The sequence below is a fragment of the Pinus tabuliformis genome, chromosome 2_2, assembly GCF_031772625.1.
Source record: "Pinus tabuliformis cultivar Carrire ecotype Pingquan chromosome 2_2, CPIR1, whole genome shotgun sequence".
In the NCBI taxonomy this organism is placed as follows: Eukaryota; Viridiplantae; Streptophyta; class Pinopsida; order Pinales; family Pinaceae; genus Pinus; species Pinus tabuliformis.
In genome coordinates, this window is record NC_142300.1 from 833,265,548 (window position 1) to 833,291,810 (window position 26,263).

Sequence of the window (26,263 nt, forward strand, 5' to 3'; positions counted from 1 at the left end):
AGAAGTTACCAAAAAGATTCACTATAAATCTAGTAAAAAAGTGTTCAAATTTGAACCATGTAATGTACATAATCAAGTGACCAAAGAGATTATAAAATCATTGAATATAAAAAAAACTAATATGCTTCTCTCCCATACAAATAATTTTTCAAATTTTGCACTTAAACCAAATTGCTTTTGATCCTGGCTAAATCCTGTGACACTTGCTAAATTCGTTATAAAAACTGATAATTACTGACGTACCATGTTCACATCAAATGTTCATGTCCCATGTTCGCATCATACATTAGTAAAGTTTATAACTGTGAGTGAGAATCACCAAAATATAACTTTGTTGCTTTTAATTTTCATTTTAGCAAATAGTTTATTGAAGCTTATCATTCAAAGTAGGCATCATTTTATTCATTTGTTTAAAATTCTGAGCATATTACAATTTCAAAATGAAATATAAATTCATGCGATGCAAAGATTCAGTTTTGGATCTTTATAGTAGTAGTTTCACACATTTTCGATCAGACAACAAATATACCTGGTATACAAAGATGGTTAAATAGCCTAAAATCACCGTGGATCTAGATATTGCACTAAAATATATCTAAAAGTATTGCTGAGGAGGAGATAACTGGGGAAGCACCATTCTTGAGCATGCAAACTCGACTGAGCGAGAATGGTTATGCATGCAGACCAAATTGGAAAAGTTTATTGGAGAAAACCAGGATTTTCACGCAATCAAATTAACTTGGCAAGGGCTTCCCAGCCAAAAAACTTTTGAACAACGTTAAGGCCCTGGACGGTTGAAATTCTGGAACTTGATGCCCCGCCCCACGAACTGTGGCAAATGTCAGTCCTTTGTAAATTACAGTATATCCTCCCACCTGTACAAATTTTGACGTGGAATCAGAAAATTTCTGCACATAAAGATCAATCTTCTCAGAACTTTATATGTGAAATTAATGACAGTTCAATCTAATTACCTCGTCGCCATCAAGCCAGGGGTACCATGGAGTTTCAATTGGAAGTTTGAGTTTATTAATGGAGAATCTTGTAGAGGTCACGGGCACTACGCTATCAGTGTCTCCACTGAAAACCAAACAAAAAATTCAGAGATCGTTCTCATGATAAAATAACAAACTTGTTATGCACCGCGGGGAAGAAGTCATTAAAATTCGTACCTATAGATAAGTATTCGCAGGCCAGTTGGAATAAGGTGGCGGCTATAGATTTCTAACATACTTGTGGGATCGTCGTTCCAATACTTATTACCCACGATATCACTTGTAACACATTGCAAGAAATCAAAATGAATTTCCAAAGGTAAAACAAACTTGGTGGGTGTTTTTGCTTTGAACTTAAAAATAATTTATTATTATTAATTTGCTTTAAGGAGTCTCACCTGCAACTCCACCAGGCTGTTTCCTTTGCATGTATGGCTTTCTGAACATCGGATCTATTAAGATACGAGTGTACGTAGTTACCAATGCAAGGATCATATCCAGGAATTTCAGCTTCTTCCTGCCTTTCACAGAAGTATGTTCAATGAAAATTTGAGGCTATAGAAGCTTATTTAACTCACATATAAATTTATCTAGAGTGATCTTGAAGACTTGTTATTTTTTTTTCATTTAGATTTATTTCCTGCATAACCAAAAAAAACTGTTTAAAGCTTATATAAGTGTATTACTGTAATGACATTAAAATTTCAACCATTATATTATATAAATTTCTAATTTACACACCTTGGCTTGGCCGGATGAATTAGTTGGACATAGGGGAGCAAAGATGTCATACGGATTGATAATTGGCTTGACTGGGAATACGAGATCGAGACCAGAGCGACATGTCCCCATCTTTGATTTGATTAGAGCTTCATAAGTTTCATCCGATATTAAAGCATGTGTCCACGCGTACGTAATTTGTCCAAGTTTATCTGTCTCGCAGTTCATTATGCCGTTTCCCACCTGCAGAAGTTCAATGAGTAAACTTGAAATTGATTATATACTTTAGTTTCAAAACTTCTGGACTTGCACGATGGATTTTAACATAGTTGTAAATTTTAATTTTATTGTTGTGGTTGGAAACGCGCTTCTTTATTGTTAGAGTAATTATCATATTATTTGTCTTGGGTATCATTTAAGGTGGTTAATGGTCCACTTGTAAATATTTGGAAGTTTACTAATAACTAAAAATGTAGTGTAAGGAAAAACCTCAATAATGTTGTGTAACCAAAAGCCTCAATGTGATATTAAAATTTTTACTATTCATTGGTAATCAAGTACCTGAACTAATTGCCACCCTTAAACATATTACTAACCTCCTAGTAAACTAATTAGATTTGGAAGTTTATTACTATCCTCAACTACATAATATTGTGGCGTAACCTAAAACCTCAATATGATATTAAAATCTTTATTATTCACCTCAATATGATATTAAAATCTTTATTATTCATTGGTAATCAAGTACCTGAGCTCATTGCCACCCTTGAAACATATTACTAACCTCTTAGTAAACTAATTAGACTTGGAAGTTTATTAATTTGTTTTCATGTAATGGAAAATTTCAACTGATTTGTCCCACCACTCAATATTTTTGCCTCGTGAATTGCATTTATTTTAGATCGACAAACTCTGTTTTGAACTCACCATTACTCCTTTGAAATTAATGAAAGATGCCTGCGACAACCTTTGGTGGTGTAAAATTGTTGCAGCCAATTCTGGAACGTAATGTCCTACAGTCATGGTCCGATACTCGGCGTTAACACTCACAAAAATATCAATATTTCTGTATAAATCCAACGCGTCTTGCATTTATTCAGAATATCACAGCTTTCAGGAAAGGTATGTTTAATAAAAGGAATGAGTATCACAGTTGCATTTATTCAGAATATCACAGCTTTCAGAAGATTTCAAGAGAGGTGTGTTTAATAAAAAGAACGAGCATAACAGTTTTCAGACAAATTCAAGGACGAGTCTGTTTAATATACAATCTTCACATAAAGACCAGCAATATACTATCCTCACATAATTTGACTCCCTACATATCATTTTTGAAAAAAAAAAAATTAAATCTCTAAATATATGGTCATTTTAAAAATTTCCATAATGTCTTTATAATCTTCCAAAGCGTCGTAGAAACCATTGGATAAAAGAACATTATATTATTACCAGCATAACTTTCGCCTGCTATGTAGAAATCTCGAAATCTATACTCGGTAAACCTGTTGAACCAGTTCACCAGGAATGCATACGCGTCTTTAGCTGGAAAAGAAACAGAGGTCATATGTTTAAATGTATGCTACTACTTTAGGGTTTTTCTATTCCTCACATAAATTTCTACAAGACTAAACACTTCACAAATTACCTGTTCGTTTATCACCACTCTCTTCATAATCAGAGCTCCTGTTTGAATAAGAGAATCCAACACCAGCAGGGGACTCCAGAAACAATATATTGGCCACTGCAGTAAGAATGCATGGTGATAATATAGACGAGAATTTATAACCTGGAATCAATTCCAGCGTAATAGAAATACATGATGAAGGATGTACACTCATATCTAGGTTCGGAAGAGGATGATATGTTGTGGCTAACATCTACTGATTGAGATTAAATTGAAATTGATTTATAAAAATTTTAAAAGGTAGGGACATTTTCAACGTTCTTTATCATTTTATTTCTCTCGGATATTGAGAGAAATTTTGGATGATTATAATAATTTTATTGAGTTAAGAAGGTTAGTTCTGTGATTAAAAAAAATAAATAAATCATTCATGTATAAAAATATCTTATTTTCAATTTTAATAAGTTTATCATTTTTCCTAATCTTACTTATTTAGAAAAGCACACATTTTTACTATAAAACTTATAAAGATTAATTTTATTTTAGTAATATTTATTTTCTTCAAATAATTGCCATAATTTATATTTTATAAAAAAAAAAACTTTTTAATAAGTTGAAGTTAATAAAATTTCTTATAATTATTGAGTAAAAAAATAATAATAAATCAACAATATATATCTTAATAATATAAAATTATGTTAATTTTAAATTTTTGAAAATAAATAGAGATATATAAATATTTGCAATAATATGAAATTTGGATGAAATTTATATTTAGTACGCGATTATACATATTTATTATCATTTTTAAATTAAACCAAATTTATAATTTAATTTTAAAATTATAATCAATTATTTGATATATGTAGATGATAAATTGAGTTATATTTTTTTAAAATATATTAAAGAAATTATAATATCTAAATAATATATTTATATTATATAAAATTAATTCACTTTTCTATTATATATTTATTGAGGTCAATTTAAGTTTATTTTGACTTAAAAAAATTAATATTTTTTTTTTAATATTTTTAATTTTTTTTTAATATTTTTAAATTTTAAGTAATGAGATGAAGAAAATCTCTTTATTGGGTGATAAACAATGTATTGGAAGGAGTGCCCACTTTCACCTAGCTCAATAGAGAACAGAGGTGTGGGCACCACTTGCCTATTAGTCATAATAAAAATGTTTGATCCCACATCATTTCCCAACATGTACACATTAATGAACAAGGGTGGCACATATACGAAGTTTATTGATGGCATGTGGATTTTTATAAAGCTGGATGGTAAGTTTAGCAATTGTTGTGTACAAGTTGTTTACAAGTTAGCAGTTTGGTCTCAACTCCACTTAGTCACTTTCTGCTTAGCCTCGTATGGCTCCTTCTTGTTTCCTTTTATGCAGTCAATAAATGTCTAGTTCTTCTTAGCCTAACCTCCACCTTAGTGGAGTTAATTTCATTCAAGACTGTAAGGAATCAAAGAATGAACATGGGTAGGCAGTGTGGTATCTCTTGCCTACATGTGCTTGGATATAGGTATTTTTTAAAAAATTTCTAGATGTTATCTCTTCAATTTTTACTCATTCAAGTTATTGGTTGCATGTTACTTTGATTTGACTGTCTCTATTTGTTGTTGAGTTCATGGTTCTCACTACTGTCATAAGTTTATATCGTATCAAGAATTTCTAGAGGCTTATGGAATTCCTTTTGGCCACCTTCCCTATTATATGGTCTTCTTTCTTTGGCCACTTTCCCTATCATATGGTCATCTTCTAATTCCTTGTTTGGGAGGGTCTTTTTAATGTAGGGCATCCATAAAACCAAGTTGACCGAGAGGTCAAAATAATTTAGCAAAGGAGTTGGTTCCTTGATGAGTAAATTGTTAAGATTGAGTTTGTTTTTTGCCATGTAATTCATTAGATTTAGATAATTGTTGTAATTAGTCTAATTATGCCAAGTTTCGGCTCATCCGATCTTGTTTTCAAGGATCTAGAATGATGTCAAACATATGTATACATTTAAAGTTTTAATGAATAAAAAAGAAAAGAGTTTGGGGTGCAAGAGTGCATTAAATTAATTTAAACCAATCCTTTTGCAGTTATATTATTTTCATCCTTAACTATATATATATATATATATATATATATATATATATATATATATATATATATATATATATATATATATATATATATATATATATATATATATATATATATATATATAGATAGATATATATATAGATATATAGATATAGATATATATATATAAAGTGTAAGTGTTGCAGGGGTCTTCGTTACGCCCCCAGGTTTTACTTGAATTCCTGTAATCAGAGACAGAGATGCCCACACCAACATAATGGCCTTTCCACAATCCTCCATTAAGAACTCAATAACCTAAGTCGAGTCAGAGTGTACATGTGGAAGAGACAACACTTATTTTTTTTTTTTTATGGGGTTCTATCTGTTGATAGAGGTTGCGGAGACGGAATCAACTTTTCATCAACAATGTTGGAGGTACTACACACCTAGGACATTCATTACTGGCACATGCGAACACTTAGAGCATTCACTGACATGCAAGTCTTCAACATTGGAATCTTCACCAGATTGGTGCCTTTTACTATCCATGCATGCATGGGACTACATGCAAGATCCTTTCTGCATGATTTACTCCTTGATTTGCTCCTCCTTTCACTCCGCAACTGGCTAGTTCTCTCTGGAACTTGTTGTAGGTGTCGAGTCCTCTCATTGATCACCACTATGGCGCATTACCTTGGAATCTTCACCCAATGATGCATATTAGTTGAGTCTCATGTAGTATATCATGAGAATTGTAACCTATTTTCTGTTAATCAATAATTCTTTTTCTTCTTTCGATTTGTTTTAGTGTTTTTGCTCTGCAAAGCTGTGTGTTCAACCTTTACTAGCTAGATTCATCTGTGCAGGTTTTCTAACACATTTACATGGTATCAGAGTCCATAGGTTGTTAGATAAAAGGCACACCAGTACTTCATTTTGCAGGTATTACAACTGGGAGATCAAAGATTGACAGAAAAATGGAGTTTCCCAAAGCATCAATCCTAACACCGTACAACTATCACAAATGGAAGGACCAAATGGCTCGATACGTTCATCAAAAAGGGTTGTACTAGATTACCATGGCTGCAGAAGTGGAACCCACTTCAGTCATAGAGAAATCCAAGTACCTCAACCACATGGATGAGGTCCACGCATCCATATGCATGTGCATCTCCCTAGAGTTGCAGTTTCATCTATCTACCTGCAGTACTCCCAATGAGATTTGGAAAAAGATTGAAGAACTCTACAGGAAACAGGATGAGATGAAAGGACATCTGCTAAAAGTGGAGCTGCTTTCATTGGATCCACATAACTATGGAAAAATTCAAGACTTCTTCACCAAATATAATGATCTATTGCTGCAACTCAAGGGTTGTGGAATTGACAAATCCAAGGAGGAGAGTCACCAATTTCTCTCTATTATGTCAAAGCTCGGACCACAATACTCCGTCTTTGTGTCTACATTTCATTCAGTAAGGCTTGCAACAAGTAAATCCTACACTATGACTTCTCTCAAATAGTACATGGAGTCCCTCACTTTTGAGCAAGATAAACTCATTGGCATGGTGAAAATCAAACCTCCAAAAGTGCATGCACTTGCTGTGCATGATGATAGACACAATAAAAATCACAGATTTGATTCAAATCAGAAAAATCAACAGCAAAAAGACAAGGGAAAAGTGCATTCCCATCCAAAGAAGGAAGGGTACACCAAGCCCTTCAATGACTCCTCTGGCTCCAGAAATGAGAAAGGGAAGAAAGGAGACAAATGCACCTATTGTCACTGAGGATTCCATCCAGAATCCTCTTGCATGAAGAAAAAAATTGACCACATGGCAGAAATCCTTCAGAAGAACGACCTTGGGGACCACATCCCTCAGGGCGCCAAGAAGAAAACTGAGGATCCACCACACGGGAAAGGTAAAAATTTTCATGCTTTAGTTGCAATTAACTCTTCCCCTGATGCATGGATTATAGATTCTGGTGCATCACAACGTATGGCTACTACAAAGGAAGTCTATTCCTCTTTGGATGCATGCAAAGGACCTCCCATCCTCATGGGATATGACTCACCTATTGAGGTCAACAGAAAAGGTAGAGTGGAACTTTTACATGGAAGCTTTGAAGATGTGCTTCATGTTCCAAAACTTTCGGTAAACCTACTTTCAGTTTATCAGATCACTTATGTCAGCACCAGAAAGAGAGTTGAATTCACTCCAGATGCAGTCAACATATATGACCTACATAGTAGCTCCAAAATTGCAACCGGTGAGGTAAACAATGGAGCTAGACTATATACATTTTTTAAATTTATTGAATCTAAATCCACCTTATTGTTTACACATGCTGATGATAATAGTAGGCTTTGGCACGAGAGGTTTAGTCACTTAAATTACACATATATGCAGCAGCTAAGCAAGCATGAGATGGTGGAAGGTTTTCCAAATATTAGTTTCTCCAAAGGCGTTTGTGAAGGGTGTGTCCTTGGCAAACATCCTAGAGAAAAGTTTGACACTCACAAGACTCATAGAGCATCCTCTCCTCTAGATCTGATCCATAGTGATCTCATGGGGCCTGTTCCTCATCCTTCCATCAACGAAGCAAGGTATTGTTATAGCTCCAAATCTCACTCTTATGGTTTGTGATGCTGCACTTATGGCCTAGGGCAACCCCTCCTTCCAGACCTGGTCCAAAAATTTAAAAAAACAGTGTTTTATTCCCTATACGCGACTTTGCCCTGTGTTAAACGCGTGTACACGCGGGTCTGTCATACCCAACCCGCGTGTATCTATTAAAACACTTAAAAAAAATATAATTTCCTCTTTTTCGGGCAGTGATCGCGGGTTTACCTGCTGGATCACCTGTTAGTGCCCGTGGCCCAACTGTTCCCAACCAACTCCTAACTAAAAAACTACTTTGGAGAGGGTATAAAAAGACATCAAAGGGAAGGCCAATGGGAGAGAGAAAGGAGAGCAAGATTATTATGCTGAGATTTTTCCCTTAGACCAGGTCTGAAGTCCTTGGTGCATTCTGCACTTCCCCCATTTTGCATAGGAAACCCTTGTTTCCATGTGTATTGGTGATCATTCATCCTTGACATCATCATTGAGTAAGACTTGGAAGGAGCTCTTGTTGGAGGCTGGAGGCTGGAACGAATCCGGGAGGAAGCTTGCTTGGAGCCTGCTGAAGGTGTTCAGGTGATATCTTTCCGATATATGTACTTTATTTGCCTTTATATATAAAGAAACACGTCTTTGTTCCCGAATAATCTTTCTTTATGCTTATGAGATTCTTGTGTTGAATTCTTATGAAAGTGGTTACTTAAAGATTTTTTATAACTAACTTTATAGCATAAAGATGATTTATACATAAACTTCTATACATGTACTGTTGTGTTCTTTGATTTGTTTGTCTTGCAGGTCAAAGGAAGAAGAAGGGAACTCCAAGAAGGGTTTGCACCCTAACGGTCTTCTCGAACGTAGGACCTTAGGTATGTACCCTAAACATTAGAATTTGCTTAAAAGTAAAAAAGATGGCTGTGTGTGTGTGTTTCTTTGTATAAGCAATTTTCAATCTGGTAGAGTCTTAGCCCAAAGGACCCTAGGGGTATTTTCCCTTCAACCAGAATTGGCGACTCCGCTGGGGACAACACTCTTGTTGTTCCTAGTTTGGGTAGTCCTCAAGCCAATCAAGGCTCAGTCCCTCTGTTTGTTGGTTCTGACTGTCTGATATTTTCTTGAACTCCAAGCTTTTCCAGTTTTTCAGTTTGTGTTTTTTATTTTTCTTGAAAGACTTCATATACGCACTTTTTCTGGATTACGGAAGCGTATATACGCAAGTTGCACTAAGTAAACCCGCGTATACGCAGGTTTCCTTAGTTACAGTCGCGTATACACGCATTCTGCAAATAATTGCAGGCGCGTATATCACATAATTTTCAAGATTTATAATTTTTCTTTTGCTGAATGTCTGTCTGGTGGTTTGGGTCAATTTAAAACAGTCAATTCCCAGTGACAGTTCTCTGTTTAACAGGGGCCATCTTGTTTCGAACTCTCTCTAGTTATAAGGAGTGCTAGTCTTGTTTTTCGTTGATTGCAAGCGTCATTGATTTTTGACACACAAGGTTTCTGTTTAAGAATCTTGATTGCTCTGTTTCGGCAGAGTGGGAAGATTGTCTTCAAATCTTTGTGTCCATTTTGTTTTCATGACATTTATGTTTGCTTAACGAAATCGTTTTTATGACCATTTACTCCTTTGTTTCGGGAAATTTGTTTGTTACCAGTTTCTTGAAACTTGTCTTTTGATATTTTGGACTTTCATTGCTGCTTTTGATTGTCAAAAGCGTTTTCGAACACATTTTATTTTTGTTGAGTTTTCATCATTTGAAAGGTGTCAATTCACAAAAGTGTTTGGTGGCTTGTTTATCAATCATTAGTGTCAGTTTTTTTTGAGAGTTTTCCTTTGAAAAAGACTTTTTGGTTTGATTGGAAGAAAATCTTTTGAAAGTTTTTGAGTTTCGCTTTCTTAAACTTGCTTCTCATCTGATTTCCTTTTTTGCGAAGTGAAAGTGCTTTGTTTTTTTATCTTAAAACTTGTTTTTATTGTTTGGACGAAATGATTAGTAACAAATCATCTTCTATCTAAGCATTTCAGTGGCAAGACAAAATTTGGTAAAGCAGCAACTTTCCTTCTTTGTTTTTAGAGTAGTCTTTGAATCGTGCATCCACATTTAGTTCTTGCATTAGGGAAAGATTTGCATCTCTTTTTAGGCATATTTAGTTTTGTTAGTTTTTGTGAGTGTGGAGTCTGAAAAGAAAAAGGAAAATTTTTTTTGTTTATATTACAAGTGCCTTCTGAACCTCATAGAAATTGCTATTCATCGAAAACAAAAGTGCATGTGCATGTAGCTAGGTTTTATTAATTTCTTTTGCGTCCATAAAACACCACAAGTTTCACCTCCATTACCTTTGACTTAAAGAACAGCCTAATAAAATCAAGCGCTTAATTAAAATCCACTAGAACTTTTTGTTTTAGTTATTACACCAACAAGTTTAGGATTTTAGGGCCTTGGATTAGGCGAGTGGAGAGTTAACTCTCCAAGGCCACACAAAACGTCAAACATAAGAGTCTGATTAAAGAGAGTAAATCCAATAGCGTTAGGGAGACCAGGAAAGCTCCGGATCTGGGAGTTAAGCACGAGGGTCTGTGAAGACAGGGAAGAGAGATACCCCCTCTCCTACTTGTCCGAACTTACCTCACGACTGTTCCGCCTGGCTTCTGCGACGAGTTGGTACCCATAGTTGCCTCTCATAGGGATCTGCATAGGTGGCTGCGGAGGGGAATCCCGTGGCACCTGAGGTCGACGTTGTATCACTCTCGACAGTACTTCCGGAGGGCACCCTTGCGAAGCTTGGGGGCTTGCACCGGCGCAGACTGTTGTTAGGAGGTCAGCGTAACTTCCTCTGATACCTTCGCTGATAGGACTGGGCCCTCATCATCCCAGACTATCCTCGGAAGGCCCTTTGATTCACTTTCTCGTATTTTGGTGTCCGGTCTCAATCACCCGGAGCGGAAATACTTGAAAGTTGTTTGACTGGCTGTATCTTTAGGAACTTTATACTGTGTGCTCTGTGCTCCTAGTCGGCTTAGCTTTTAATTTTTTTTTGAGTCTTTAGTTAGATCTTAACAAAAAATTCAAAGTGGCTGACCGGTCTCCAAGACGGTCTCGAAGACTTCGTGGTCTCTCGCCACCTAGTTTAGAGCCTTCTCCTAGAAGGCGCAGAGGGAATACTACCGGTGGGGTCCGTCCCACGCCGGCTGACGCATCGGGGATTGATCCTCCTCTCGGGGATATTAGCGGCCAAGCAAGGCCTGGTACTTTTGAACAAGAGAGGGACGCTTCAGTCTTTTCTCAAGTTCGCTTTCAAGCGGAGGATAACGTAGAGGTAGAAGAACTTTCAGAATCATTAGTGATTCCAAATTCTCCACTACCATCTAGTTACCCAGACGTATTGCAATACGTTGGGCCTCCATTATATAGACCAGCGAGTCCAGGTTACGCTACGCGCTTACCATTTATGATCACTACTGGAAGCATGGCTTCCACGAGTGCTGCGACTATGCAAACCCCAACATCGGTGCAAGGGGGAGGAACCATTTCCATCCCCTCCGCTTCCTTGTTCGGATCGTTTGCTAGCACATCTTTGGTTGGGTCTACCTCCATTCCGTCCACGAGTGGAAATGCCCAAACCAATGCTTTTAGTACTGGTTCCTTCCTTTTTGGCACCCAATCACAGGGTATTCCGTCAGTTCCGTTCAGTGCCGCTACGTCCATGATGGGCGGATCGGCTTCATTTCAGGGTTTTCCTTTTGGAAGTGGTCATATTCCACATTCCAACCCAACGGTAGGATCCATGCCTTTTTCTTCAATAGGACAAAGCAGCAATCCTTTCCAAGGTTGGAATAACCCTGGGGCTAGTAACGCAGGAACTGCGAATCCATTCATTGGCCAACAAGGAAGTAGGCCGTATTCCACGGTTAGCATGTTTCAAAGTATTCCTCCCCTCGCTTCGGCTTGGAACCCATATCAGGGGTTATCGACTCCTTACAATTCTTTAGGAGGAAACTTTGCAAGCTATGGAGCTTATACGGCAGGAGTTGGTCAAACTCCGAATTTTGCTGGGCCACAAGGCTTGCCCTTTGGTTCAGCTGGTTCTACTGGTCACTTGGGGCAGCCTGGTGCCTCTCAAATCCCAGGACAATCTTTTCAGAACTTGGGGAGTTCTGCCCAGTCTGGGTGGAATCCCCTAGGTCCTCCTAGGCTTCCATTTCTGGCAACGTTAAACTTGCCAGATCTCACTAAGCTAATGAACGACCCTATCAGATACAATCCGGCCTGGCCTCCGGTCCCAACCAAACTCCCTTCGGACATCCCAAAATTCGAAGGGAAGAGTGGTGAAGATCCGGGCGATCATGTAACCACATTCCATTTGTGGTGCTCATCTAACTCCCTCATCGAAGATTCGGTTAGGTTGAGACTTTTTCAGCGCACCTTGACTGGTAATGCGGCTAAATGGTACATAGAGTTGCTAGGGGGCAGCTTTACATCGTTCGCAGACTTAGCTAATATCTTCTTGAATCACTTTCAGTTGCCTGTCCGCTATGATGCCGGAACTGAACTTCTGGCTACCTTTCGTCAGGATAAGGCAACCCACATTTCTGATCACATACAGGAATGGAGACGGAGAAAAAGGCTCATTAAAGCCGAAATCCCTCCGGAGTACCGTCTAGAGTGGTTTTTGAAGTCTTTGCAACCTGAGATCTCCAAGGATGTCTCCATGTCTGGGGTCTATTCTGAGGAGCAAGCCATTTTCAGGGCCCAGCAATTAGAACTGATCTACTCTCAGTCTGGGATCCTCCAAAAGTACTTGCCAGATGCTCCTGGATCTAAGGTTGATTTAGCTAAGCCAAAGCCAGGTCCGCATGCGGATGGTATCGTGGGGTCTGTAGACTCGACTACAGTGAACTTGTTGAATCAATTGCAGCAGTTGTCATTACAAACTGCTCCTAACAACCAAGTCACAATGTCTAATCCTCCTGCTTCCCAAAATTCTTCCATTAACGCCGTCCAATCCGATAACCCCAAAGGAAATCAAAATTCCAATGGGAAAAAGAAAGGACGTGGTAAAAAGAAGAACTCGGATGGGAAGCCCGATGCGAATAAATCCGGCAACAACGCTGGTGGTGGTAAGGGTGAGTCGAGAAAGAAAGTCAAGTTTCCTTGCAAGTTATGCAGTGGGGACCATCTAACTCATCTTTGCCCTAGAATCGAAGACGCTCAGCGCTTGTTAGCACAGCAAGGGACTTCTAGTTCGCAAGCTGTGTTGACTAACCCGTTTCCCCAAGGGCAGCAACTTCTTGCTGGCGCAAATTCGAATCCTGGGACCTCCTCAGGGGGCAACCAGGAAGGGGAAAAAGCATCAAATGTTTTTATGATGGGTTCAAACGTTAACGTGACTACTCGGTCACGTGATTATGGTGAAGCCGAAACATCTAAGGATAAAACGGTTCCCGGAAGTAATGACCTTCATATTGAGCGACCTCCTGTTGAGACTGTACCTAGGATACCGAAAGGTTCCGCCAAACGCGCGACAATTAACCCCAACGCTAGAGCTGCTCAAAATTACTCCATTGTGGAGGATTTGGCTCAAAGCCCATGTGCTATGTCCGCTTTGGAAGTTCTCCAGTCGTGTCCGTCTCAGAGAAGTGCTTTACTCTCCGCCATTGGAGCAGTCGATTCAGCTAACTCTCTAGTGCTCTCTTTTGACATGTCAAATGTTAAAAAGAGACTCCCTCATCATATGGCTTTTCAGGTAAAGTCAACATACCGGAAAATCAATATTTTTCGCACCGTTATAGATGAAGGAGCTTCCACATGCGTCATGTCCATGTCATGTTGGAAGGCTATTGGTTCACCTTCGGCTGTTCCTTCACCAACCGTCTTAACTGCATTTGATGGCCATTCTCACAAGCCGCATGGGATTATCCCCGCCTTTCCTATATGTGTTGGAGGGAAGGTCGTTAATATCGAAGTTGAAGTCGTAGATGCTAACCTAGACTATAATCTCCTATTAGGAAGGAACTGGGTGTACGAGATGGAAGCCGTTGTTTCGACTCTGTTTCGTGTCATTTGCTTTCCTCATGAGGGGAAAATCGTTAAGGTTGATCAATTGGACTATGCTCCAATCGATCCTCAAGCAACCTCCGACTCTACTGTTCCTTTGGTGGATAACCCTCGCCCGCCGACTGAGAATTTAGGAGTAGGGATGTATTCCTCATTGATGGGTACGTTTGATCTTCCCTCTCCTTTTGCAAGAATCAATGCTATTTCATCATCCAAGGAATCTTCTCGAGAGGAGTTCTTCCGAACTCATCATTTTTCCGACCCTTGGACCTTGCCTTCACCTACGACCACATTAGTTGAAGGGCAAGTTAATGGAATGGCGTTTCCTATATCTGCAGCTGAGCTTAGATATCAGGCTATCGTAGACTCTGCAGATAACCATTCTACTCCCTTTTCCGAAGAGGAGCTAGATGGTCATGTGGCCCCCGCTTGGAGCTTTGATTCTAACTCTGCCTTGGACTGCTTAGATTCGGTTCTACCTTCTGAAGAAGCAATCCTCGAAATTATGATGGGTATAGATCGACCTTGGGAAGACTTACACCATCGCTCATATTTTCTTCCTCCATTGCAGGAAGTAGAATCTAGATTCTCCGAGCTCGTTGGTAGTGATGTTTGTACGGTATCGAACCCTTTGGCTCCAACACACACACGTGCTGAAGGTAATATGTCGGTAATCTCAAAAACGATACCTATAAACATCTCTAAAAATCCTAACATCATCGAGAATATCTTCATCGGAAGTGAGTGTTCCCCTGAAGAAATTCAAATTTACACCGACCTATTCAAGGAATATCGTGATGTATTTGCTTGGTCTTATGAGGAAATGCCCGGCATTGATCCTTCTATAGTCCAACATGAGATCAAGACGTACGAAAACGCAAAACCGATTCGTCAAAGGCTTCGGCCGGTTAACCCTAGGAAAGCAGCGGCTATCAAAGCTGAGGTTGAGAAGCTGCTAAGGGCGGGTTTTATATACCCTGTTCCTCTTACGGATTGGGTTTCGAATCCAGTCCCTGTGGACAAAAAGCAAGGAACAATCCGCGTATGCATCGATTTTAGGGACTTAAACAAGGCTTGTCCAAAAGACAATTACCCCACGCCATTTATTGATCAAATTATTGACGAGTGTGCGGGTAATGCGATTTTCTCCTTTATGGATGGTTTCTCAGGTTATAATCAAATCTCTATTCGTCCTGAGGATCAGCATAAGACTGCCTTCATATGTCCCTGGGGTACCTTTGCATATCGAAAGATGCCCTTCGGTCTTAAAAATGCTGGAGCCACCTTTCAGCGGGCCATGTCTTACGCTTTCCACGACATCAAACATATCATCGAGGCATACTTAGATGATCTCGCTGCTCGTTCTCGAAAGAGAACTGATCATCCTAGTCATCTTCGATTAGTCTTTGAGCGATGTCGTTTTTACAAAATCCGGTTGAATCCTAATAAGTGCGTTTTCGCGGTTACATCAGGTCGGTTGTTAGGGTTTATAGTTTCCAATGAAGGGATTCGGGTTGATCCCTTCAAGGTTGAGGCAATAGTTCAGTTGCCTCCCCCGTCTTCAATTCGTCAACTTCAAAGTCTTCAAGGGAAGGCCAATTTCTTAAGAAGGTTTATAGCAAACTATGCCGAGATCACTAAAGGGTTCATGCGTTTGCTACGGAAAGGAGTTCCATTCCTGTGGGACGACTTTGCGCAGCGGTCGTTTGATGCTTTGAAAAAGGCATTAGTCTCTGCCCCGCTTTTGAGTCCACCGGATTACGGTAGAGACTTCCTTTTATATCTCGCTGCAGCAGAATCTACCATTGGTATGGTTCTAGTTCAGGAAGACGATGCTCTGGTCGAGCACGTGATTTATTATTTGAGCCGAGGCTTGATAGGCCCTGAACTCCGCTATTCTCCTGTTGAGAAGTTGGCCTTGGCAGCAGTCCATGCTGTCCAGAGGCTCCGTCATTACATTTTGCTACGCAAAACTTTTGTCTTAGCGGCGGTCAATCCATTCCAATTTGTCCTCAGTAGGCGAGTGATTGGGGGCAAATATAATAGATGGATAGTCATTTTACAAGAATTCGACCTCGAGTTCTTGTCCGCCAAGTCTAAGAAATCTATGGTCTTCGCGGAGCTAATTTCTGAGCTTCCTTGTGGAGAGGATGTTGTTTATGAGGAAAGTTTACCCGACGAACATATATTCCTCATCTCTTCACAAGACCCTTGGTATGGAGATATCATTGTTTATCTCCAGACTTCGAAGTTTCCCTCTACTTCCTCCAAGGATGAACGCCGCAAGTTACGTCACCTGGCTAAAAACTATGTTATCATTGGTGACACTTTATACCGTCGAGGGGTTGATTCAATTCTTCGACGTTGTTTAACCTTAGAGGAAGCAGAGTCTGTTCTTAATGATTGCCACAGTGGAGCTTGTGGTGGTCATCTATCCGGGCTTGCTACAGCCCAGCGCATCTTACGTGCCGGCTACTTTTGGCCTTCACTCTTTAAGGACTGTGTGGAAGCGGTAAAACGCTGTCACCCGTGTCAAATTTTTACTCGCAAGATGCGCGCGCATCCAGCTCCCCTTTTTCCCGTTGTCACCGTCGGTCCCTTTACTAAGTGGGGTATTGATTTTACGACTTGTAATCCGCCTTCAGCGGCAAATCACAAGTACATTATCGTGGCTGTAGACTACTTCACGAAGTGGGCTGAAGCCATGCCTACTTATAAGAACGACAGTGACACGGCAGCTTTGTTTCTTTTCAATCAAGTTATCTCAAGATTCGGTATCCCAAGAGAGATTGTCACTGACCATGGCAGTCATTTCCAAAATCAGCTAATGTCCGAATTGGCTTTTAAATTAGGTTTCCGTCAAGAGCATTCGTCTCCTTACTATCCTCAGGCCAATGGACAGGTCGAGGCGGTCAATAAAACTCTTAAGACGATACTCCAACAGACAATCGATAAAAATCGGTCCAATTGGCACATTATGTTGTATCCGGCTCTTTGGGCATACCGAACCTCCGTTAAAACGGCTACTGGTTTTACTCCTTTTCAGTTAGTTTACGGGGTGGAATCTATCTTTCCGGTTGAATGTGAAATTCCATCTCTGAAATTGGCTGTCGAGCTTCTTCCTGAGACTTCGAGTCTCGAGGAGCGCCTAGTTCACCTGGAACATCTCGATGAGCAGCGTCGAGATGCCGCCACGACGAATGAGGCCCATAAGAAAAGGGTCAAAACTCAGTATGATAAGTCTGTCAGACCTCGTGTCTTTTCTGAAGGTGACCTTGTCTTGGTCTATGACCAAGATAAGGACGCCTTGGGGGCAGGCAAATTCAAGCCTATGTGGTACGGTCCTTTCATTATCAAACGAGTCTTAGAAAAAGGATCGTATGAGTTAATTGATTTCGAAGGAAACAAGCTGGCGGAGCCCCGAAATGGGCTCTATTTAAAGAAGTATTTTGCTTAGTTTTACCAGGCAATGGCTTCTTTGTATTTTATGTATATTTGTACATATCTTATCGAGCGTTTTCTGATATCAGCACTTTTGGTCTGCTTTGGCAGGTGTTGATGGATGATTTGGTTTATTTTGGATTCGCCGATGGTGCTAGTCGGCACACTCGGAATCTTGCTTCCGCAGCTTGGGTACTTTATTACCCAACTGGTCAGTTGATGACATCGAGAGGCGTGTGTATCGGTCCTGCTTCAAACAATATGGCCGAGTATACAGCTGTTATCAATTTATTATCCGAGGCAATCTCTCATGGGATCGACTTGTTGGTAGTGTATCTTGATTCTCAATTGATAGTGTCTCAGTTAAATAACATTTATCGGGTTAGAGATCCATCATTATATCGCCAATATTTAAGGGTGAGGTTGTTGCAAAGATCATTTATTTACATTAATTATTTGCACATTCCAAGATCTCAAAATTGGTTAGCTGATTCTATCGCTAATCAAGCATTAGACTGGCATATCAATCATTCATCATCATAAAATCATGCATCAAAAAGTCAAACTGTATATATATATATCGCAAAGCGTCTCGAGTGTACATATGTGTGTCCAAAATATACAAAATTGGGACTCAAATGCCCATAATCATGTCAGGCATATCTAATGCCTCGGCTCTGGATGAGCATCTAAATAACTAACTATAGCAGTGGCCACGCGCCGAAAGACGCGAACCCAGTCACGTGGCATCCCAACCACATGACGCTGCATATCTGGAGGAAGGTCCTCTATCTCGGCCATCGGTACTTGGTAGCTCAATCTCGCCAAGTGTCGCTGGACGTTGTTGAGGGTCCTTTCCGCATTCGCAGCCTCCTCTTCGGCTCCTCGGCCACGCCGTCCATGCCGTGGGAATCCATCTGGTCGCACGGGCCCAATGTCTGGAACATGATCATCATATCAGTCATTTGAATCTCATCAAAAAAAAATATATATATTTTTCAAAGTTCATCATTATGCTTGAAAAATCCTAAAAATCATAAAATCATAAAAATCAAAAAAATCTTACCGATCTCGCCCCATGCTGCGTCTGGTGGTAACACTAGGTCAGGATCTCCTCGGAAATCCAGTCCAGCATAGGGGTAGTCGTCTATGGCGATGATCTGTTGCTCCCACCAAGCAAAAAAGTCGTCGTCGAATGCATTCCTGGGCACTTCCCCACCCCCCAGACGTTTCATCAAGTCAGCCCACCGGCCCATACGTGGATCACGTGGACTACTGATGGGAACTGCTACCCTGGGGCGGAGTGCGGGAACCTTCTCGAAGAAAAACGTGCATAAAATGGTTCCGTACCCAAAGTTCTTGGTCTGTCCCTTCCTGATAGAAGCAAGCTGCTCCTTCATGTTGGCAAGTAGAGGAGTACACCAGTCAAACACCGTGGTGAGACAGTCCACTGCTACGCTCATGTTTACCCGTGATGCCTGATGTAGCGAAGATGACCCGTTCACTCGAGCTATGGTGAACAGGATTATCCGCAGTGACAAACTCGCCACGTGTGGGATCGAGATCTGACTCCCGAACTTCCGATGACCTGGGCAGTAAAGTTGTACATAGTCGTCTACGCTGAGACTATTCCGGGTCCTGCCCCGGGAGTGGACTACCTCTCCCCTTCGGGAAAGGCCCGTGATGAAATATATATCTTCCACTTCTATCCTGAGTGGCATCTGATCAATCATAAAAGCTTCTTCCTCGACATCCCAATAATCAATAAGTCTCTCGAGCAGACGCACATTTGCTTTCATATTCGGCAACTTGAAGAATTTTAACAATCCGCATCCCCGTAAGGCATCTAATGCCTCATCATTGTCCATAACTTCATTATCTACAGCTGAGTGCTCTCTTTCACGCCATGTGAGAGTCATCCTGGAAGAAAAAATCATTTTCATCCATTAGTTTTTTGTATAAAAATTTTTCGCTGCGCACACGCGGTTTACCCTATACACAGTCGCGTGTAGGGCCGTCGTATACGCGATTTATATACATCCAACCCGCGTGTACGCCGCAGAGCAATTTTTTGCAAAAATCTAACGGTGAAACATTAATTAAACTTCCTAAAAACTATCACAATTGATTGCAAGACAAGTTTAGTGCTTACCTGGAAGTTTTCGGCAAGTTTGAACGGTTGAATAAGTCACGGGGAAAGTTTGCTCCTTTTGCTCCACAATTTGCTCTCCAAGTCAAACGGTGAAAATGGTAAGTCCAAAATTTATTTTTATAAGTTTTGAAAATGCAAAATTTTTTCAAAATTTTATTTTGTTTGGTTTCATGTCACTTTTAACTTGGGAGCTTGGAATGTCGAGATTGAGTTGTTTTTCAGGACATTTTGGACATTTTTCGACGGTTCGAGACGGTTCCATGACTGCTGACCCGTCATGGCAGGTATCGTGTTCTCACTGGCATATAGGTTAGGGACACCATTTTTCCGTTGCATTATGCATACTAGCCTCCATTTGACCGATACATCTGCCGTAGGGTCGATCCCATCATGTTATGGTTCGCAAGCCATTTTCACTCGCCGATTCTTTAAATCATGACATGATGGTAGAGCCATCCTTTTACATGGGCATCCTAGTTAGCACCTCACTGACATTTGTTGCCCATGCTGCTTCGTTTTGAGTAGGCTCGGGAGTCCTCTGTAGTCCCGCCATGACTTATGCGTTGAAGACTCATTCTTCTTTGCTTCTTCGCTTCGTTCTGGCCTTATACCCTAGAGGCTCCTATGTGTGTTGAGTTGTACTTCTGCATTGCATGTTGACCATTTGCACCTTTTGGCCTATAGCCGGCTTCACTTGGACTCGTGTTTAAGCCCACTTTTGACCATGACGTCTGCAAAAATCGACCTTGCATACCCTTGACCTCTGCAGCTTGACATACCCAGATCCGTGGAAGGGACATACCTCTGAGTGTCACTGACCAGTTTTTCACCTCCCTGCATTGAGCATAGGAACGTTCCTTTCCCAGGAACTAGATCATCTGTTTCACCGACACTCGTTCTTTCCACTGTACCATAGCATTCTTTTATTCTTTTTCCGGCTTATCAGAAAAAGACAAAAAAATTAAATATTCCAAAAAGAGCGGGAACAGGGACATTATTTCCATTTATTGTTGGCAGCTAGAGTCAGTCGTGTCGCCCTTGAACAAAGCACTCAAAACAAAGTCTCCTCCGCTTGGGTGGGATTTAGTTTGACTTAGGTAAGCCATAACCTTGTTATCGAGTCAGTTCTCCCCCGATTGGTTATCTCTTCCAATCATATGGAGGGTTCGTTCGTGCCTCCTGCATGACGAACTTATACAGATTCATTATATGCTGCCACATAGTCACATTGAGTCGTGCTTTTGTTCAAGGGAAGTTAGCCTGAGTCGGCCTTTCTGCGGTGTCTCTTGACTCATTTTTCAGTCGGCCATCCCTGGTTGTCAGTGTCATGTCTATCATCACATCAGTTATATTGGTCCTTCACTCGTGCCGGTTTGAGAAGGTCCCCATTGACTTCTTGCTGGCGGGTCTTGTCCTTATCGACGACGACACATTGCTCTGAGGGCAGACCTAGAGACCGCACCCTGGCCCTATTTTCATTATTGATAGGTCACCTTGTGCTCAGCATCGATCAGTATCATGGGTCTTTGACTGAGTGGTTTCCCTTGTGTTCGACATCAGCATACATTATCACACATTGGGATTCGTGCAGTACCTTGGTTTCCATTTGACCCTATTGGTGGATACCTCGCCTCTGTGTCAGCTTTCATTATTGGTTGGTTCAGAGGGTTTCTGCCGTGCGCTAGCCACATCTTGTGTACGCCGGAAACGTACTTCGGTTGGGTTACTACATCTTTTTCGTCTGATTCCTTCCACATTATTGGCCTACGGGTTACACTCGCGCTAGATTGATGGAGGATGCCTTAATGCCTTCCTTCTAGCGGATCTTTCCCTATCGACTCCGACTCATTGCTCTGGGGCAAAGATCTAGAGTCCATTTGGCAGTACCTTGGGGTTTGCAGTCATTAGTGGCAGATTCCTCGCTATCGACAGTGGGAAACCATCATTGTCTCCTGATTGATAGATTCTTACAGGTGTTCGACTTCAGCTCATCTATTCACACTTGTTAGATTGTACTGGGTACCTTGACGCTCATTATCATTATCGGTGAGTAGTCTCGCGTTTGTTAACGGTATACATCAATGACCAGTAATCAAACGATTTCTCACATGGTCGACTTCAGATCATTTATTCCCATGGTGTAGAAATGTACCACGGCGGTCGGTGAAGACCTCAGGTTGTATCAGCATTCATTGGTTCACTTGACAGTTGCTCCTGTTGCTGCTAGTTGATACCATTCCACCTTATATGTTGCAGTCAGTCATGGCGACATTCTATATGCTGGCACCTGAGTTTGCAGTGTAGTACCATCCTATTCCATCATGTTCAGTTGGTACCTTATGGGATCAGTCTTTGATTTCAGTGATCCGTTGCATCTTTCAGCATCATTGACAGTTTTATATGTGATATTGAGACATGTACTTACTCATTATGATCAGATGATCCATTATGTATTTTACAGTCATTTATACTTGTATACTTAGTGGATCCGCTTGTACTTGATATGCGGACATGCTTTACTTTTCCTGAGCATGGGTATGCCCGCCTCAGACAGTGTTTCTTTCTGATCTCCTTTCGGTGGCTTGGCAGGCTGAATTCTGGTGAAGTCCTCCTCGGTTTTTCGGAAGAGTTCCTTTCCTTGAACTTACTTAATGTATTTCGGCCATCATGTTCCCCTTCTGACCTCATACATTAGGGGGCATCTGTTATAGCTCCAAATCTCACTCTTATGGTTTGTGATGCTGCACTTATGGCCTAGGGCAACCCCTCCTTCCAGACCTGGTCCAAAAATTTAAAAAAACAGTGTTTTATTCCCTATACGCAACTTTGCCCTGTGTTAAACGCGTGTACACGCGGGTCTGTCATACCCAACCCGCGTGTATCTATTAAAACACTTAAAAAAAATATAATTTCCTCTTTTTCGGGCGGTGATCGCGGGTTTACCTGCTGGATCACCTGTTAGTGCCCGTGGCCCAACTGTTCCCAACCAACTCCTAACTAAAAAACTACTTTGGAGAGGGTATAAAAAGACATCAAAGGGAAGGCCAATGGGAGAGAGAAAGGAGAGCAAGATTATTATGCTGAGATTTCTCCCTTAGACCAGGTCTGAAGTCCTTGGTGCATTCTGCACTTCCCCCATTTTGCATAGGAAACCCTTGTTTCCATGTGTATTGGTGATCATTCATCCTTGACATCATCATTGAGTAAGACTTGGAAGGAGCTCTTGTTGGAGGCTGGAGGCTGGAACGAATCCGGGAGGAAGCTTGCTTGGAGCCTGCTGAAGGTGTTCAGGTGATATCTTTCCGATATATGTACTTTATTTGCCTTTATATATAAAGAAACACGTCTTTGTTCCCGAATAATCTTTCTTTATGCTTTTGAGATTCTTGTGTTGAATTCTTATGAAAGTGGTTACTTAAAGATTTTTTATAACTAACTTTATAGCATAAAGATGATTTATACATAAACTTCTATACATGTACTGTTGTGTTCTTTGATCTGTTTGTCTTGCAGGTCAAAGGAAGAAGAAGGGAACTCCAAGAAGGGTTTGCACCCTAACGGTCTTCTCGAACGTAGGACCTTAGGTATGTACCCTAAACATTAGAATTTGCTTAAAAGTAAAAAAGATGGCTGTGTGTGTGTGTTTCTTTGTATAAGCAATTTTCAGTTTGGTAGAGTCTTAGCCCAAAGGACCCTAGGGGTATTTTCCCTTCAACCAGGTATGTGCTTACATTTATTGATGATTTCTCACAGTATACTTGGGTGTATCTTCTCAAGGCCAAATCTGAAGTTTTAGTGAACTTTGAAGATTTCAAAGCACTAGTTGAGACACAGTCAGAGAGAAATATCAAAGCCATCCGTACAGACAATGCAGGGGAATATGTTAACATAGCACAAGAACCTTTGCCCTGAGTCCAGCATATAGTTGCAGCACATAGTTCCATACACTCTGTAGTAGAACGGAGTTGCTAAGAGAAAGAATCAATCTCTCAAAGAGATGGCTTCCTGCATGCTACATGCTAAGTCACTACCTCATAAGTTATGGGCTGAAGCACTTAATTGTGCTAACTACATCCAGAACAGATCTCCTCATATATCTATCAAGGATCAGACCCCCTTTGAGGCTTGAAGCGGCACTAAACTGGAGGTCACCCACTTCCGTGTTTTCGGGTCTCGAGAATGGGCCAGGATCCCCTCTGAAAAGAAGAAAGCTCTTGATCCATAGAGCATTGAGTACATCTTCGTTGGATACCTGATGGTGTGAAGGGATACCGACTCCTGATTTCCTTTATGGACAAGCTCATCATTGAGCGAAGTGTCCAATTTGAGGAAAGTCACTCACATTCACCTCAATTGCCACATGCAGACACCTTTTATCCACCTCATGACCGAGCTGATGACTCACTACACTCATGTTGGCATTATGACATAGGTTTGGCTTGATGACATAAGTGTTGTCCTTGATGGCAACTCACTCAAATAGCAGATCACATGTTCAGGCTCTCAAAATAGCAGAAAATGAGATACCCGTAGGTTTCTGTTCACAAAGTCATGGACATACGTAGGTGCGCTGAACAAAAGGTGTGGACATATACGCAAGTGTACCGAACAAAAAGTGCGTATGTAAAGTTCACGCACTTTCATGCAAAAAAAAGTGCGCATGTGGGAAATCTTATGATTAGTCCATTGTATTTAGTCCGACATTTTGAACCTATGGTTTTGGTCCGTGGTTTTGCATCTAAAGTATTGAACCCAGGTATTGGGTCCCTAGTATTGGATCTCTATGGTTTTGGACCATGGTTTGAGTAAGGCCTAGGCTATAAAAAGGAAAGGAGATCATTTGGCTGCATAACTAATGTATTGAATATCTTGAGAGGAGTAAGATCTGAAATACTGGTGATCGGTTGGCGAGTTATAGCTGGACCTGAATCAAGGAGAAACCTGAGCATTACAAGACGGATCTACTGATGGGTTGAGATCTCTTTGGCGCATGATCAGATCTGTAAATATGATAATCTGGGGTATAATTGAAGTCTGATAAATTATCTATACCCGCAGGTTTGACACAGCACAGGTGCGGATATACACAGGCTCAACACAGCACAGGTGTGGATACCCGTAGATTTAACACAGCGCAGGCGCAGATACCCGCAGGTTTTACACAAAGCAGGCGCGGATACCCGCAGGCTAGACATAGCACAGGCGCGGATACTCGCAGGTTAAGGAAGTGAATACTGCGTACGTATGCAGATTTCTATTGGTGAAGTTGCAGACTTTTCTTGAAATAAGTTTTAGCTAGTTTTGTCTATTACTACAGTGTTTAGGGTTCTAAATTGATGTCTGGTTACTGGTGCTGTGTTCTGAGAAGTTATTGATTTAGCATTTGTACAAGGAAGTTGGTTGATTGCAGATATATTTGATGTTTCAGCACCTACGTACTAGTACCTCAGCTAGTACAAGAGTTAAGGGGGTTGTACTAGAAGAGTCCGGAGAACGAGAGAAGGTTGTAGCCTTCTGCAGGTTGAAGCCTATGTGCTGGTATAAGATTGCACCAGTACAGAATCATTGTAAAAAGAAGTTTCTAATTGAAAGAAGATAGAGACATATTGCAGCAGGTGGTTTTCAGCCACATTGGGTTTCCACCTTATATCTTGTGTTCTTTTGTGTGACTGTCTGCTCTACTTTTCTATTCCTACTTATTGTTATATGGTTCTGACACACAGATTAATGATCAACATCTGAAGAATAAATTAAATTATAAGTCTGGAAGGTATACACAAGTTTCATTAGTCAGATCTGCTAATCTTTATATAAGTTGAAAAAGAATTTGATAATACTGATTCACCCCCCCTCTCAGTATTATTTTCAACAATTGGTATCAGAGCAGGTCCTTCAGGAAAAGCTTGATCGCTTGAAGGAAGATCTATCATCATGAGAAACTATGAAAAAGAAGCATCTATCAGGCCACCGATTTTTGATGGGAGCAACTTCGTCTATTGGAAGGTAAGAATCACTGCTTATCTTCAATCTCTTGGTACAGAAGTTTGGGATATTGTGGAAACATGATACACATTTCCATCAGGAACTCCTACAGATGCAGTTGGTAAGAAGCAGTATGAAACAAATGTAAAAGCTGTCAATACTCTATTAGGAAGTCTATCTCAATCAGAATTCATCAAGGTTATGCAGCTCAAAAGCACAAAAGAAATATGGGACAAGATCGTTCTGAGCTATGAAGGAGATGAACAAGTAAAACGAGAAAAATTGCAAACTCTTAGAATTCAATATGAAAGTCTCAAAATGCGTAATGATGAAAGTGTGGCTAGCTATTTCCTACGTATAGATGAGATCGTAAATTGTCTGAAAAACTAGGGTGAAGAAATAAAAGAAGTTGTTTTAGTTGAAAAAGTTCTAAGATCTTTGTCTCCTAAGTTTGATTCAAAAGTTTCTGCCATAGAATAAAAGCAAAATCTACAGAGCCTTACCATGTCACAGCTGCACAAAATTCTAACTACTTACGAGATGAGAAAAGGAGGACCATCAGACAGGAGAGAAGCTACAT

The 26,263-nt window shown here is 40.5% G+C and overlaps 1 protein-coding gene across 1 annotated transcript in view; it reads right to left on the reverse strand.

Moving 5' to 3' along the window:
- Nucleotides 1-495: 495 nt before the first annotated feature.
- The window catches only part of LOC149195558 (putative serine carboxypeptidase-like 23), a 53,565-nt gene continuing 27,797 nt past the window's right edge, over nucleotides 496-26,263 (reverse strand). Inside the window, exons 3-10 of the mRNA XM_089408501.1 lie at nucleotides 3,361-3,456; nucleotides 3,165-3,257; nucleotides 2,643-2,728; nucleotides 1,735-1,958; nucleotides 1,394-1,516; nucleotides 1,173-1,274; nucleotides 975-1,080; nucleotides 496-875 (exon numbers count right to left, since the gene is read on the reverse strand). Of these exons, the coding sequence (XP_089264627.1) occupies nucleotides 735-875; nucleotides 975-1,080; nucleotides 1,173-1,274; nucleotides 1,394-1,516; nucleotides 1,735-1,958; nucleotides 2,643-2,728; nucleotides 3,165-3,257; nucleotides 3,361-3,456 (971 nt within the window). The 3' untranslated portion in view covers nucleotides 496-734. The remainder of the gene's footprint in view (nucleotides 876-974; nucleotides 1,081-1,172; nucleotides 1,275-1,393; nucleotides 1,517-1,734; nucleotides 1,959-2,642; nucleotides 2,729-3,164; nucleotides 3,258-3,360; nucleotides 3,457-26,263) is intronic.